The sequence below is a fragment of the Mobula birostris genome, chromosome 10 (assembly GCF_030028105.1).
Source record: "Mobula birostris isolate sMobBir1 chromosome 10, sMobBir1.hap1, whole genome shotgun sequence".
Classification (NCBI taxonomy): domain Eukaryota; kingdom Metazoa; phylum Chordata; class Chondrichthyes; order Myliobatiformes; family Myliobatidae; genus Mobula; species Mobula birostris.
The window spans coordinates 39828406-39846220 of NC_092379.1; the positions used below are offsets into that span (position 1 = coordinate 39828406).

The 17815-nt window shown below is 46.7% G+C and overlaps 1 protein-coding gene across 1 annotated transcript in view; it reads right to left on the minus strand.

Moving 5' to 3' along the window:
- The window catches only part of LOC140203610 (serine/threonine-protein phosphatase 2A 65 kDa regulatory subunit A beta isoform-like), a 48869-nt gene that overhangs the window by 3434 nt on the left and 27620 nt on the right, over positions 1-17815 (minus strand). The window contains exons 12-14 of the mRNA XM_072269658.1: positions 16967-17027; positions 14166-14320; positions 1338-1480 (exon numbers count right to left, since the gene is read on the minus strand). Of these exons, the coding sequence (XP_072125759.1) occupies positions 1338-1480; positions 14166-14320; positions 16967-17027 (359 nt within the window). The remainder of the gene's footprint in view (positions 1-1337; positions 1481-14165; positions 14321-16966; positions 17028-17815) is intronic.

Genomic DNA, 17815 nt, shown 5'->3' on the forward strand with positions numbered 1-17815 from the left:
GCCACTGGGAGCTGGGGAACAGATATACAGGCAGATACGACCAAAAGGTATGACCACACAGGAGCAAAATCAGGCCATTCAGCCCATCGAGTCTACTCTGCTATTCCATCACAGCCAATTCATTATCCCCCTCAACCCCAGTCACGGAAAGACTTAAAAATAGGGTCACTGAGTGGCTGATTTCAACTTCCCCAGTACTGAATGGAACTTCCTGAGCGCCAGAGGCTTCAATGGGTCAAAATTGATAATTGTGTCTAGGAGGGTTACACCAGACAGTATGCAGACACTCCAAGTTGGCATGGCGACGTAACACAGCTTACGAGGAAATGAGCCGGGCAGATGATCAAATTTTCAGCCGTAATTGTAATTCCCTCAGTTTTAAGATGGTTACAGATTAAAACTGATCCTTGGGTGAAGGTGCTGAGGTGCAGAAGGGCTAATTGCAACGGTGTTAGGCAGGAACAGGAGAAGGTAAACTGGGAAGCAGCTGCTCGAGGGGCAAACAACGCCTCCGACACGGGGGACCCTTTTAAAAGGCCAGTTGATTGGAGTTCCTCAGGTAGCGTGGGTGATGAGAGACCAAGTGTGCAAGGTCAGTCTTACAACCTTACAAAAAGGAATATTGCGCATTGCTTGGGAAAGCTGTAGTAAAATGAGGTCCTTGGAATACAAAGGCAGTGGAGAGACCTTAAACAGGTAATTTGGAAGGTAGCAACGGGCCACTAAATGTTCTTGGTGAGGATGTCCTTTCTTTAAAAAAAATGGGGAGAAGGCAGGCGAGTGGGGTTGAGGGGAATAATAAATCAGCCATGGTAGAATGGCCGTGCAGTATCGATGGGCCGAACGGCCTGGTTCTGCTCCTGTGTCTTATGGCCTTAACCTCTGGATAGAGAAGAAGATCGTTTAAGGGTACCAAAGGATCCAGGTCAAGCAGGAAAGTGAGGCAAACACCACAGGGGAGGGGGAGGCCTGAGGGTTAAGTTTATGCCCCTCCCCCACGCAGTAAATGGAATGAGCTGCCAGAGGAACTGGTTGAGGCAGACACATTAACAACTTCAATAAGCACAGGTACGCGGGCAGGAAAGGTTTAGAGCAAGGGTGCACAACTATTTTGGTGCCATGGATCATTACGCGAGGGGTCCATGAACCCCAGGTTGAGAACCTGGGACGATGGGACCGGCGGAGACGGTGGTCTTGGCCGGATTGGACCTGTGGGTACAAAAGACGGTGCGACTCCATCACTAAATGCCACCACAGTGGCGTCTCAATTTCCATTCCAAACTGGAGGTGAAACATTCTCCACAGGCCGGGTTATAAGCCCCAACTCAAATACTTACCTGGCATCTAAAACCGGTCCTATTTTCTGCAATGTTTTAGCCACGTTGAAGCGAATGTTTGCCACCTGATCGCCTGCCATCTGGAGAACCGTCGGCAGCATGTGCTTTGCTGTGATTTCTTGGCCACAGGCTTCAGACAACACCTAAAAAAAACCAGCAGAAAATGCAAACGTTCATTCACAGCCCCGAACTTCACGAAGCAAGACTGAAGAAAAGATCATCGATCTGATTTGTGCGACGCTCAGAATGTATTTTGCCCCACGTTAAAAAGGCATAGTCCACACTGGCACCAATGATCATCCGCAAGGAGAGAGATGAGGTCCTGCAACGGAGACTTACAGATCAATAGACAAGTTGTAAAGAAGAAGTGCTGGTATATTGTAATCGCTGGACTACCCCTTCTGCCATGTACGAGCGAGTTTAGAAACAGGAAGGCAGGACGGCTGAAATGTACAAAGTGTGGGTGCAGAGCAGACAGCATCACTGGGATCTCTTCCATGGCAAAGTGACCCGAGCCAAGAGAGAACCAGGATTATAAGACGCAAGAGCGGAATTCGGCTATCGAGTCAAATATGATGGCAGAATATAGCATTAGTGGTCAGACTCTTGGCACTGTGGAGGATCAGAGGAATCTTGGGGTCTGAGTCCATAGGACACTCAAAGCTGCTATGCAGGTTGACTCTGTGGTTAAGGAGGCATACGGTGCATTGGCCTTCATCAATCGTGGGATTGAGTTTAAGAGCCGAGAGGTAATGTTACAGCTATATAGGACCCTGGTCAGACCCCACCAGGAGTACTGTGCTCAGTTCTGGTCGCCTCACTACAGGAATGACTTGGAAGCCATAGAAAGGGTGCAGAGGAGATTTACAAGGATGTTGCCTGGATTGGGGAGCATGCTTTATGAGAATAGGTTGAGTGAACTCAGCCTTTTCTCTTTGCAGCGACGGAGGATGAGAGGTGACCTGATAGAGGTGAACAAGATAATGAGAGGCATTGATTGTGTGGATAGTCAGAGGCTTTTTCCCAGGGCTGAAATGGCTAGAACGAGAGGGCATAGTTTTAAGCTGCTTGGGAGTGGGTACAGAGGAGATGTCAGTGGTAAATGAGGTGGAGGATAAATGCGTGGCTGAGGGATTGGAGCAGAGGGCAGGGATTCAGATTTCTGGATCATTGGGACCTCTCTTGGGGCAGTTGTGCCCTGTACAGAAAGGACGGGTTGCACTTCAATCTGAGGGGGACCAATATCCTGGCAGGGAGGTTTGCTAAGGCTACTGAGAGTTTAAATTAGAATGGTTGGCGGGTGGCAACCGAACTGAAGAGACTAGGGAAGAGGGGGTTGGCTCACAAATAGAGAAAGCTTGTAGACAGTGCGAGAGGGAGGATAGGCAGGTGATAGAGAAAGGATGATCTCAGACCGATGGTTTGAGATGTGTCTATTTTAACGCAAGGAGTGTTGTGAACAAAGCGGATGAGCTTAGAGCGTGGATCAGTACTTGGAGATATGATGTGGTGGCCATTAGAGACTTGGATGGCTCAGGGACAGGAATGGTTACTTCAATTGCTGGGTTTTAAAAGTTTCAAAAAGGACAGGGAGGGAGGCAAAAGAGTTGGGGGCGTGGCACTGTTGATCAGAGATAGTGTCACAGCTGCAGGAAAGGTGGACGCCATGGAGGGATTGTCTACGGGGTCTCTGTGGGTGGAGGTTAGGAACTGAAAGGGGTCAATAACTTTACTGGGTGTTTTTCATAGGCTGCCCAATAATAACAGGGATAGCGAGGAGCAGATAGGGAAACAGATCCTGGCAAGGTGTAATAATAACAGAGTTGTCATGATGGGAGGCTTTAATTTCCCAAATATCGATTGGTGTATCCCAAGAGCAAGGGGTTTAAGATGGGGTGGAATTTGTTAGGTGTGTTCAGGAAGGTTTCTTGACACAATATGTAGATAAGCCTACAAGAGAAGAGGCTGTACTTGATCTGGTGTTGGGAAATGAACCTGGTCAGGTGTCAGGTCTCTCAGTGGGAGAGCATTTTGGAGATAGTGATCATAATTCTATCTCCTTTACCATAGCATTGGAGAGGGATAGGAGCAGACAAGTTAGGGAAACGTTTAATTGGAGCAAGGGGAAATATGAGGCTATCAGGCAGGAAACTGGAAACAGATGCTCTTAGGGAATAGTATGGACGAAATGTGGCAAATGTTCAGGGGATGTTTGTGTGGAGCTCTGCATGGGTACATTCCGATGAGACAAGGACGTTACGGTAGGGTACGGGAACCGTGGTGTACAAAGGCTGTAATAAATCTAGTCAAGAAGAAAAGAAAAGCTTACAAAAGGTTCAGAGAGCTAGGCAATGTTAAAGATCTAGAAGGTTATAAGGCTAATAGGAAGGAGCTTAAGAAGGAAATTAGGAGAGCCAGAAGAGGCCATGAGAAGGCCTTGGCAGGCAAAACTGCACTGAGAAGTGGCAGATGGAGTTCAACCCAGATAAGTGTGAAGTGGTTCATTTTGGTAGGTCAAATATGATGGCAGAATATAGTATTAATGGTATGACTCTTGGCAGTGTGGAGGATCAGAGGGATCTTGGGGTCCGAGTCCATAGGACGCTCAAAGTTGCTGCGCAGGTTGACTCTGTGGTTAAGAAGGCATATGGTGTATTGGCCTTCATCAATCATGGAACTGAATTTAGAAGCCGAGAGGTAATGTTGCAGCTATATAGGACCCTGGTCAGACCCCACTTGCAGTACTGTGGTCGCCTCACTACAAGAAGAATGTGGAAGCCATAGAAAGGGTGCAGAGGAGATTTACAAGGATGTTGCCTGGATTGGGGAGCATGACTTATGAGAATGGGTTGAGTGAACTCTGCCTTTTCTCCTTGGAACGATGGAGGATGAGAGGTTACCTGATACAGGTGTGTAAGATGATGAGAGGCATTGATCATGTGGAAAGTCAGAGCCTTTTTCCCAGGTCTGAAATGGTTGCCACAAGAGGACACAGGTTTAAGGTGCTGGGGAGTAGGTACAGAGGAAATGTCAGGGGTAAGTTTTTTACTCAGAGAGTGGTGAGTGTGTGGAATGGGCTACCGGCATCGGTGGTGGAGCCAGATATGATAGAGTCTTTTAAGAGACTTTTGGATAGGTACATGGAGCTTAGAAAAATAGAGGGTATTGGTTAGCCGAGCTCGTTCTCAGGTAAGGACATGTTCAGCACAGCTTTGTGGGCCGAAGGGCCTGTATTATGCTGTAGGTTTTCTTTGTTTCTATGAGTCCCCTCTGCCATTCCATCATGGCTGATTTATTTTCCCTCCCAACCCCATTCTTCTGCCTCATCCCATATCCTTTCACACCCTTAACAAATCAAGAATCTATCAACCTCCACTTTAAATATACTCAATGACTTGGCCTCCAAAGCCATCTGTGGCAATGAATTCCACAGATTCAGTACTCTGTGGCTAAAGAAATTCCTCCTCACCTCTGCTCTAAAGGGATGTCCTTCTATTCTGAGGCTGTGCCCTCTGGTCCCAGACTCTTGCACTATTGGAAACCGCCTCTGTGCGTCCCTTTTATCCATATCTTTGCTCGAGCACTTTGGGAGGGTTTAAGCTGGTGAGGCAGCAGGGCTGGGACACAGGATACTAGTGTAGCAGGTGTTGAGTCAGAATTCCATGTCAAACTCACTGAACAGGCACGTCCGGTAAGCAGAGAAGGCAGAAATAAGTGGGAAAGCACGAGAGGGCTGGGAGGTTTAACCACATGTTTCCGAACATAGAAATTCACAGCACATTACAAGCCCTTCGGCCCACAATGTTGTGCCGACCAGGTAACCTACTCTAGAAACTGCTTAGAATTTCCCTAGCGCAGCAGTCCCCAACCACCGTGCTGCGGACCAGTACCAAGCCACAAAGCATGTGCTACCGGGCCGCGAGGAAACGACATGATTTGGCGATAGGAGTCGCTGCACCTTTCCTCATTCCCTCTCACCCACTGTTCAGCTTGAACACACGCGAGGTCATTACTCGCACATCATCCATGTCAGCATGGGAATAAGATCAGCTCCTCGAGCTTGCAAATGACGGCGGGCTGAAAAGTATGTTTGACATAACATCTCTGGCGACATTCTGGATCAAAGTCAAGGCTAAATATCCTGAGATAGCCATGAAAACACTGAAAACGGTGCTTCCATTTCCAACATATCTCTGCAATGAATGCAACAAAAACTAAATTGCTGAATAGACTGGACATAAGGAACCCCCTTCGAGTATCGCTGTCTCCCATCAGCCTGTGATAGGACCGTCTTGTTGCAGGGAAACAAGGCCAGGGCTCCCACTGATTCAGCAATATTGGTGTGTTGCAATGATTTTATATGTTCATGCGGGGAAAATACGTGCTGTGTGTTTAACATCCAAACGTTACTTAAAATGTTATGATGCTATTGATTTATAAGTGACTTGTAGAACCATATAACAATTACAGCACAGAAACAGGCTATCTCGGCTCTTCTAGTCCATGCTGAACTCTACCCTCACCTAGTCCCACCGACCTGCACTCAGCCCATAACCCTCCATTCCTTTCCTGTCCATATACCTATCCAGTTTTTCTTTAAATGATAATATTGAACCTGCTCTACCACTTCTACTGGGAGTTCGTTCAACACTTACTTCAAGCTCCCCTGTCCTCCCCCGATAATTGACATCACTATATTCATGCGAGGAAAATATGCGCTGTCTGTTTAATATTAAATTCGTTGGATAAACACTTTAAGAAATGCTGGTCCGCAAGAATATTGTCAATATTAAACCGGGCCGCAGTGCAAAAAATGTTGGGCCCCCTGCCCTAGCGCATAGCCCTCTATTTTTCTAAGCTCCATGCACCCAAGAGGCTCTTAAAAGGCCCTATTGTATCCACTTCCACCACTGCCCCTGGCAGTGCATTCCACGCACCCACCACTCTCTGCGTGAAAAACTTACCCCCGACATCCCCTTGTACCTACTTCCAAGCACCTTAAAAGTACGCCCTCTCGTTCTAGCCATTTCAGCCCTGGGAAAAAGCCTCTAACTATCCACGTGATCAACGCCTCTCATTATCTTGTACACCTCTTTCAGGTCACCTCTCATCCTCCATTGCTCCAAGGAGAAAAGGCCAAGTTCACTCAACCTATTCTCATAAAACACGCCCTCCAATCCAGGCTTCATGCTTGTAACTCTCCTCAGCACTCTCTATATAGTATCCACATCCTGCCTGTCGTGAGGTGACCACAACTGAACACAGTACTCCAACTGGGGTCTGACCGAGGTCTTATATAGCTGTAACATTTTAATGCACTATCAATAACTCCAAAAGACTGGAAGTAGAGTAAATATTGAGAGGCTTTTATTAGCAGTAAAATGTGATCTCCATCATGCTGAGTGTCTGCTCTTGGACTGAGAGGAGGAGCAGTGACACAATCGGCTTTATTTTGGGGTCTGTGGGAGGAGCCACAGGAGCAGTCAGCAGAGGGACGTGTCCAGACAGGTAACCCAGTTACAACATATATATATGGTTTACCACACATTACCTCACAGCTCTTGAACTCACTCGCACGGTTGATGAATGCCAACACACCATGCGCCTTCTTAACAACACTGTCAACCTGCGCAACAGCTTTGAGTGTCCTATGGACACGGACCCCAAGATCTCTCCGATCCTCCACAATGCCAAGCATCTTACCATTGATATTATATTCTGGTTTTAACAGAGAACTCCGGTGAGCTGGCCAATGATCAGTACAGGGATTATATTATTCCTGTAAGTATAGGAACATGGTTGAGGGATGGGAGCACAACGTCCTGGGTTACAGATGCCCTAGGGACAGGAGGAAGGGTTTGAGTGTTACACTAATCAGAGAGGGCATTACAAGTGACTGCTGAAGCTGGAATCTAGAGCGACAAACAAACTCAATGGAGCAGATCTGTGGGAGGAAAGCGGACTGGATCAAAACCCTGCATCAGGGACTGGGGTGGGGGGGGGTACAGTGGAATAGCGGGGAGAAAGGAGTCTGAGGTGACTGGTACACTGATGGCAGGAGAGGAGCGAAGGAGGAGCAGAGACAGTGACAGGCAGAGGACGACAGGAGGAACGAGGAAATAACATCGCGAGGGAGATAGGACAAGGTAGGGACAGTGTGAAGGTGCGGACTGACAGCAGGAACACAGAGCTACAAGGGTTGGACTCTGATAAATAACGGAGGTGGTAACAGGTTCGGGGAGAGGGGTGAACACCAGATGAATCTAGACAGGGGAGAGAGAGTGTGAGTGTGAGTGAGGCGAAAGAGCGAGAGTGCGTGAGAGAGTGTGAGTGTGAGTGAGGGTGAGTGTGAGTGAGGCGAAAGAGCGAGAGTGTGCGAGGGAGTGCGCATGGGGTGAGGGGTGGGAGAATGGGCCTCGGCCTTTCCTATCAACTTAACTGTACCTACCTCTGGAGATTTCTCTTTCAGCCCCACTCACATGCCCACTCGTGAAAATCTTGCTCTTTACATCCCTTTTTAACATCTTTCTCTCTCACTTTTAACCTCGGGGGCTTTAGACTCCCCCGATGATGCGGGGGCAGGGGGAGGGTCGAGTAAATTGGAGGATAGAGTTCAAGAGTGCGAGGTAATGTTGCAGCTCTATAAAACTCTGGTCAGCTTCATCCAGCTTCGGTAGCCTTGTCATAGGAAGCATGGAGAAGATCTAGAGGGGACACAGAGGAGACTTGCCAGGCTGCTGCCTGCATTAGAGAGCGTGTCTTATGAGGAAAGGTTGAGTGAGTTGGGGCTTTTTCTCTTTGGAGTGAAGGAGGATGAGAGGTGTGGATAGAGTGGACAGCCAGAGACTTTTTCCCAAGGTAGAAATGGCCAATACCAGAGGCATAATTTTGAGATGGTTGGAGGAAGGTACAGAGATAAGATTTTTGTTTCACACACACAGAGTAGGTGGGAGTGTGGAATGCCCCGCCAGGCGTGATGGTAGAGGCAGATGCATTAGGGGCATTTAACAAACTCTTTGATAGGCACACAGATGATAGAAAAATGGAGGGCTATGTAGGAGGGAACGGTTAGATTGATCTCAGAGTAGGTTAAAAGATCAGCACAGCACTTTAACACAGTGCTTTAACGTTCTATGTTCTAGGTACAATTGCTCTGCCTAGTTTGCCAACTAACCAATGCACCATCATTAGCACTAACACCGCAAGAGAAAGCTCACATTTTTATGTCATCTGCTAAACTTCTAGCCACATCCAAATCATTTACAGGAGAGTTCCAGCACAGATTCCTGTGGTATGCCACGGGGTAATCACAAAAGCTGATCAGCATATCAACTTTGAACCCAATTTGTGAAGTTGCGTCAGATCCCTCGGTCTCTTACGCGTTTGGGGATCTTGTCAAAAGATTTACCAAAGTCCCTGCAGACAACACCAGCTGCACTAGTACACCCGTAACTCCAAGAAACTCAAACTGGCCGACAGAATCACCACTTGCACGCTGACCATTTCTGAGGAAGCTCTGCCCAAGTGCAGCTGAATCCTGTCCCTCGGGACTTTTTACAACACCCTTTCTACCACTGATGTTAGATTCACAGCTCTGTAGTTACCAGTTGCTGCCTTCGTTGAAGAAAGGCACCGTACTGCTGGAATCCAGTTACCTGGCACCTGTTCTGTGACAATTTAGGATTTTAAACTACCAGGATCCTTGGAACACGCACAAAATGCTGGAGGAACTCTGCAGGCCAGGCAGCATCGATGGAAAAGAGTACAGTCGACATTTCCAGCCGAGACCCTTCGGCAGGAGTGGAGAAAAAAGATGAGTAGATTTAAAAGTTGGGGGGGGGAATGGAAGGTGAGTGGAGAAAGAAATACAAGGTGATAGGTGAAACCAGGAGGGGGGAGGGATGAAGTAAAGAGCTGAGCAGATATCACAGAGTGAGAGAAGGTTTCACTGACTCCCGTCGAAAGGAAGCAGAGATCACGGAGGGGGAGCAGTGAGAGAGGGGTTCACTGAACTCTCAAAGAGACCTTGGGAGCTCAGCCCTTCCTTCCCATAACAGCCAAGGATACATTTCATCAGGCCTTGGAAACATTGCGTATCCAACCCCACTAAAGACTCCTAATACATCGGCTTCTTGCCCTGCTTGAGTTTTCCAGCCATGTCCTTCTCTCAAACAACAGGAATTCTGCAACTGCTGGAAATTCAAGCAACACACATAGAAGTTGCTGGTGAACGCAGCAGGCCAGTCGACGTTTCAGGCCGAGACCCTTCGTTCTGCTCTCACTCTGTTTCTCATGAAGTTTTCCTGGATCCCCCCTCCTTTGGGCCATTCCCTTTGAAATTGTTCGTGCTGATATCAGAGAAGTTGCGGTTCTGTACTGCTATAACCTGATAACTCATACAACTGTGTTTTGCCTTTCTCCTTCGTATCCAGGACATCTTTGAGGAGCGATGCCTCAAAAAGGCGGCATCCATGGTGAAGGACCCCGCCACCCAGGACATGCCCTCTTCTCACTGCTACCCTCAGGAAGGAGGCACAGAAGCCTGAAAGCACACACTCAGCGATTCCAGAACAGTCTCTTCCCCTCTGCCATTTCTGAATGGACACTGAACCCATGCTCTACTTCACTACTTTTTATTTCTGTTTCCACACTATTATTTCATATATTTACTGTAATTCACAGTTTTCTCTGTTCTCATGTGTTGCACTGTACTGCTGCCACAAAGACAACAAATTTCACAACATTATGCCGGTGACGTTAAAACTGATTCTGATATCCTTGCTTCTGTACCTCATGCTGAATACTGGGAGAGCTGTCGTATGTGACCACTACTAGGGACTACCTGTACACTGTTACTTGAAGCTCTTTTTGCATATTCCTCCAAGGAATGTGTGGGCATCACAGGTTGAAGTGGTATTTAATTCCTTTGTGGTGCGCTGCAGTCCTTGAGGTGTGGGTGCACCCACAATGCAGTTAGGGTGGCTGATCCAGGGTTCTCACCCAGTCAGTGTCAGTGCCCTGGTTCAGATTTTTACTGCTATGTTGTAGCCATTTCATTTTAGCAGTTCTGTAAGAGCAATCTGTTCTGCTTTCAGCCTGTTTGGTTTTGAGCTCAGGAATGAGGTGTCATCCAATCAGGATGGTAGAATTGGGAGAAGGTGCTAGAGGTTACTGGGCAGAGAGGTCTTTGTTTGGCCGGAGCTGGGAGAAGACAGGAGGAAAGATGGTGGACGATGCAGGGTGCTTTGTGCAGATGAATGGCTTCGAGGAGGAAGGACCAATAATCCCGTGGGAAAGCCTCTTTGTTCAAGATGGATTTCCAGTGACCTTCAGAAGGTGCTGTGTGCTTTCACGCAGATGGAGGGAGGGTCCAGCACACGATTTACAGACAAGTTCAAGATTTGAGCTCCACTGTACACGTGACCTTTTAAGTAGAATGGGCCCTTTTTGTTTTTTTTCTCTTTCTTTCCTTTAATAACTCTTTGCTTAAGTTAACATTCTTAAATATACTCCTGAATAATTCTATGCAGTGTACAATCTGTTATTTTCTGCTGACAGGCGATTGCCAGGGGCAGTAAATCACACAGCATTCACACAAACCGGGATTTGGGTAGGCGAGACATCCCAACCTCACGGATTTTGCGGGACCAAAGTCACATACACCTCAGATGTACGAAGCCTGAAGTTTCTCCCCGCGGAGTCCAGTGGCTGTTTGCGAGGGGCTAAAAGGCTGCATTTCCAGAGACGCCCAGTGAAAAGGGGGTTTCAGAAGTAATGGCAATATATTTCCAAGTCCGGTTGGTGTGCAGCTTGCAGGTAATATTCCAATGTTTTGCTGTTCTTGGCTGTTTACATCAAGTTCAAGTTTAATTGTCATTCATGAATACCCATGAATACACCCAAACGAAACAGTGTTCTTTCAGGGTCAAGGTACAAAACACAGTACCAACAGTCATACACAGCACGTGGCACATATAGAGTAAAATATAGTCACACAACAAATATAGTCCAAGTCCCTGAGTCCATGAATGTTGCAGCAGTCTGTAGTTGAACACGTACATCCTGCCTTCTGCCAAGCAAACACTTGGGGGGAGAGGGACAGCACCAACGTTAGCTTAAACGCTGCGCTACACCACCTCCAGTGCCAGCTCTTGATGCCTCTCTCCTGGGTGGCTGCAAACAGGCGGCCCCATAGCTTGAGGCTACATCCGCTCACCCTGCAGGGGTGTCAGTCACCCCTGCTGCCAGCCCCTGTAGTCCGCAATAAATCAGAAGACCAGACTTGCAGCATTACACATTAACAATGCTCAACAGGATTTTGCAATCACAAGAAAAGAGACTAAGACAATTGCTCGCTGCCAGTCTGCACGCCAACCACATTGCTGACTCTCTGACACAGGGAGCAGAACGATCTGCCCCAAGTCCAGCTTCTTCAGTTTCTACGCCGATGGGGTAGGCCGCAGCACTCTTTAAGTGCTTAACTTCCAGCAGGGTCTTGAGATTGTAAAGAAATAAACAAAAGATAGTAACACGTTTGGCTGGCCCCGTAGAACCCGCCGCGCCCCAGCACACCGCTATCTTACTGGAAGTTCACCAGTAGAGGCTTGTGGATTAGTAAGGTGTGTCCCAGAATGTCCTCCTCCTCGATATTTCAGTAAGAAATCAATATTATGGTGCCACGCCCACCACACCATTCACTGAGTGAATCGTTCAGCCATTCAACCCTCTCTATGACAGTAACAATATCACCCTCCTGTGAGCTCATTTGCTTTACTAGTAACGTTGCTTACACCAAAATAAATATAATCTTGCATTTCTTATCAGACTGAGGTTTGCTCTCCTTACTGGGCTTGCTTTGTTTCCCTTCGATATTTAACTGCACTGCCACCTCAACTGTAAATGTGGCCTGTGGCCCATCCCTATGAGTTTGAATCCCAGCGAGCACTCCCGCAGGCTGTTAGCCCTGTTTTGGTCCAGCCCGCGCAGGCATATCTTTCTGAGGTGTTCCTGCTGATCCAGAGGTCTAAAGTTCAAAGTACATTGCTACCAAAGTATGAACTCCATATACAAGCAGGAGATTCATCTTCTTGCAGGCAGCCATAAAGCAAAGAAACACAAGAGAATCCATGGAAAAAGAAAGAATCCTACACAGCAAAGACCGTCAGACACGCAATGTGCCCAAAAAGAACAAATCGGGCAAACAAGAATAAAAAAATAGTAAACCAGTAAGACACAGAACATGAACAGCAGGGTCGCCGAAATTAGGCCCACAGGCAGGGAGCCAGTTCAGATCAGTAGATGGCTGCAGGCCACAGCAAGGGAATCAGTTCTGTGCTGAGAGAAGTGAAACCAGTCCAGGGGCCCAATGGTTGCAGTCCACAGCCAAGGAGCCAGTTCATCATTTTATCTGAGCCAGGGTCCCAATGGTCGCAGGGCACAGCCAGCAAGTCAATTCAGTGCGGAGACAAGTGCTGACAGTGACAGTCGGTTCACTGCTGAGGTGTGTAAAGCCTCACAGAGAAGTTAGTCTTTCCCCCTGCAACTCTTTAAACTTTTTAACCTGGCTCGTTGCTGAAATCGACTGAACACCACTTCATTTTCCCCTCTCAGGCCACTCTCATCCAACCTGAAGTCCACTCCCAGCAATGGCCGCGGCCGCTGCACCTGCATTCTTGAGAGTCCAGCTTGCCAAATCCTTGAGGATACCGCAAAAACGCCAGGTTGTGCAGACCTCTCGACACCCTCCAGAATCTATCAAGCTCCACTTTAAATATACCCAATTACTTGGCCTCCCATCGCCACCTGTGGCGATGAATTCTGTAGACTCACCACGCTTCGGCTAAAGAAATTCTTCATCTCCGTTCTAAAGGGATATCCCTCTGTTCCAAAGGCTGTGCCCTCCAGTCCTAGACTCACCCACTTTTAGAAACATCCATTTTATCTAGGCATTTCAACTGAATCTCTCCTTCACCTTGTCCAAACTCCAGCAAAGCCCAGGCCCATCAAATAAATCCAGGGAAAGAAGTTAATTCCGCAACTGGAATGACTGTGGGGGCCTTTAAGTACACTTGTAAATTGAAACTAGTTGCGTCAAAAAACTTACAAATCCCTCAGCCAGATAATGTATAATGTCCATTTCAAGGTACTCAGATCTCTAAGCAAAAGACAGAGCCATAGTCCACTACAGCACAGAAACAGACCCTTGAGAAATAAAACTTGAAAGCTGTAAGCCATCTGGTGGGTCAACAGGTCATTAAATCAGTTGTCCTTCAGCTAACACCATCAGTCCATTTCCACAGGGACGGTTAGGAACTCTGCTCCACGAAATCATAAAAAGTCTCACCCTCAACTCAATTTTTACTCCAGACACCTTGCAGATTAAACACAAAACACCACTACACCTCAGCAAATAACGCAAGCACAGAAGCTCGTATCAAGCAGATGTCAATATTGGAAGGAGCAGCTTTGGCAAAGTGTTAATTGATTTTTTGCAGAATCTAAACACTCACAAAGAATATATTAAAAGAACATTTTAAACAAATCCATAGTATTTTTGTTAAATTCTTTATTCTTTAGTGTGTGTTCTAACTGTACGTTTTATTCATGAAATATTTTAGCAGCTTGTGAAGTGTAATGGAAGTATTGTCAAAGTTATACTCACGTTATGCAGAACAGAGTGGTCATTCTGCAATGGTAGTCGGAGTCACTAGCTATGGGCAAGTACATTGTCAAAGCTATGCTCACGTTAATGCAGAACAGGGTGGTCATTCTGTGATGGTAGTTGGGGTCACTGGCCATGGGCAAGTACATTGTCAAAGCTATACTCACGTTAATGCAGAAGAGGGTGGTCATTCTGTGATGGTAGTTGGGGTCACTGGCCATGGCAAGTACTTTCGGCACAATGGTGGATTCTGCCCAATCTTTGCCAAACTTCTCCACCAACTTGGTCAAGTTGTTGGTGGCGGCCTCGCGAATGGCGTACACTGCAAGACAGCATTCACAGGTCAAGAAATGATCTGATCGCCGTTACTACTTGATTTTCAAATATGTACCTTGCTGATAAAATACAAAGTTCCGAAATGAAATGCTCGTACCACCTTCTTCAAAGTGTAGACCTGTTCCATACCAAGTTACACACAGTGGAGGAAATTATGCACTTGGAAAGTAGCATTTTAATATACTTATTTATCATTGATTTTTTATTGAGATACAGCGTGGAACAGGCCCTTCTTGCCCTGTGAGCCAGCCCGATTAACCCTAGCCTAATTACAGGACAATTTACAATGTCCAGTTAACCTATCAACCAGTAGGTCTCTGGGTGGAAGCAGGAGCACCCAGACGAAACCCACGCGGTCACGCGGGGAACTTATAAACTTCTCACAGGTGGCAGTGGGAATCAAACCCAATTGCAAAGTGTTGCGCTAACCAGACGCCACTGTGTCGCCCCATTAGATACTTAAAAAATACTTCGAATAGGTTACCATTATTTATTACTAATTATTGTAATTGAATAATTAGTCATTGTTCAAGCCCTAACTGCAATATTCAGATTCCAGGGTAAAAGGGACCTACACTAAAAGGAAAACAGTCCAAATCAAATTTGTTGTTAATTTTATTGGCCTTTAATCAAAATGCACTTTACTTTAAAGAAAAATCAGCCCTGCCATTTTTGGGAAATTACTTGCACAGGGAAAAAATCCTCATCTGCCATTCATTTATAAAAATGATAAAGAATGTGAATATCACTTGCAAACAGTTGCAAGTATAAACTACATCTTGACTGACAACAGTACAGAAGCTCAGCTTGAAAGCTCCCATTTAAATGGCTGAGAGATAGTACGGTGGGTGACACACAGAGTACACCTGAGTCGCCCAAGTCTGAGGAGAGGCTTCCGGCATCAATTAAATACCACAACTCGCTTACACCAAGAGAACGAAGAGAACTATCATTTACAAAACACACAGGACCTGAGTGATGTTGCCTTGAGCAAAGCCGGCTTGAGTACAGCATAGCTTCGACCGCCAGGCAAGAAGAAAACCAGGGAGGCACTGCAGATGGAACAGGCGGCTTCTGGAAACGTAGGCAGGATTAAGAACTTGTACACAGAGGGGGCAGAAAAAAAGGTGTGGATGAGCTGGCATGAGATCATGTTGGGAGATGCACAGCTGTATCTGTGACTTTCTGCCCATTCATTGGCCTGCTCTGTTGAGTGTCTCCAGAATTTTCAGTTACTATTTCAGATTCACAGCTCCGCTGCTTTTGGAATAAGAGGCAAGGAACCGTAGTGGATCGTGCGTCTACTCCGGGTGCTCAGATTCCACCCCCCCAACACCCCACAGAGTCTGGAGACGTCCCGCTCAGTAGTCTCATTGGTCATTGTAAACTGTCCTGTGATGAGGCAAGGGTTGAATCAGCTGGTTGCTGGGCGGTGTGTCTCGTTGGGCCTGTTCCATGCTATTCTGGAATAATTAAATAATTAAACGTATCGGTCAAAGTCAAGTCTGTTTCTTGTTGCCATGTGTACAAGAGTACGACAAGATTGCTTGCAGCAGTAATAACTGGGGGGGAGGGGGGCGCCGGTGTTTGAACTATGATGGTATTGGACATTGGGCAAGAACCTGGGAGTACAAACTGGGATGAATGCACTCAGAAACACACAATTGAAATGTGGAAGTCGTTTTGGGCTTCACTTGGATGGAGCTCTGCAGAGTTTTGTCCCACTGAGACAGGGAAAGAACAGAAGGGTGAAGGAGCCATGCTTGACAAGAGATGCGCAACAGCTAGTCTAGAAGCATAGGATGCAAAGATCAGCCTGGGCTCCAGAGGGTTACAATGTGGCCAGGGAGGGAGTGAAGAATGGACTTCGGAGAACTAGGAGGGGCCACGAGAAGGACTTGGTGAGTTGGATTCAGGAAAACATACTTGAAAAACAGGAGGATGGCCAGAGTGAGAGTCTGAGCCGGCCAGAGCTAAAAGAGGCAAAATGTTTGGAGTCGGAGACTTTGGGGGAGATCCGCAATGAATACTTTTCTTTAGTAATCACCAGTGTGAGGGACCTTGATGCTTGCGAGGGCAGTGATATGCTGCAACATGTTCACATTGAGAAAGAGGATGTTCTGGAATTTTGAAAAGCCCTAGGATAGATAAGTCCCCGGGGCCAGATGTGATATACCCCAGGGTTACTACGGGAAGCAAGGGAAGAGATTGCAGCACCTTTAGTGACGATCTGGGCATCCTCACTGGCCAGTCCTCACCGGAGGAAGTACCAGATGATTGGAAGTTGGCAAATGTTATTTCCTTGTTCAGGAAAGAGAGTAGGGATGACCCTGGGAATTATAGACCAGTCAGTTTTACTTCACCGGTGGGCAAATTACAGGAGAAGATTCTTACAGACAGGATTTACAAGAAGCATAGTCTGGTTCGGGAGAGTCAGCATGGCTTTGTGAGGCGCATGTCGTGTCTTGAGCCTGACCCAATCCTTTGAGGATGTGACAAAGCACGATGAAGGATTTTTGGTTAGGCACCTGGTAGGGTCACTCAGCATCATGGAAGCACCAGGAAGATGACTTTGACAACTTTGAAGGACTTTCGTTCAACAGAAGTAATGATTCATCAAGGCTATACTCACCATGATCCACCAGCCACGTCATGCACAAGGAGTTCAACTTCTCATCAAAAAACTCCACTCCCTAAACAGGTTTTGACAATAAAAAGAATGTTGATAAAATAACCCCTCGAATTTCTAGTAGAACATGCCAACTTGCCACATTTGCATTCTAGCCGTCTTCAACTTTCGCTCCTTACCAGTACAGTTTGCTAACTCCTTTGAGCCAATGGTGAAGGGGTCACACAAGAAAGACTGGCAACGTGCTCTAATAAACTGCACAAAACTAGATTGTGCCGTGGCAGAAGGCTACACAGAAGATACCCTATCTAAGGTACTTGCATCTAGTATTTTGACTATCCTTAATTAATTTCTTTGTGTCAATACCAGGACTATGATCCATGAAAAATACGAAAAATCTTAAAAGTGTCCGATGGTTTAATGCAGACAGTAAGAACGTTACTAACCACTATCGGTGGCGTAGCAGTTGGCGTGACACTATTACAGCTTGGGAATTCTGATGTCACCTGTAAGGAGCCAGTACATTTTCCCTGCGGAACGCGCGGGTTTCCTCTCACAATCCAAAGACGCACCAGTTGGTTTTTTTCTCCACTTGCCTCAGTGGAAAAAGCCTGCTTGCATTCACTCTATCTATACCCATCATAATTTTATATACCTCTATCAAATCTCCCCTCATTCTTCTACACTCCAGCGAATAATGTCCTAACCTATTCAACCTTTCTCTGTAATTGAGTTTCTCAAGTCCCGGCAACATTCTTGTAAACCTTCTCTGCACTCTTTCAACCTTATTTATATCCTTCCTGTAATTTGGTGACCAAAACTGAAGACGATACTCCAGATTCGGCCTCACCA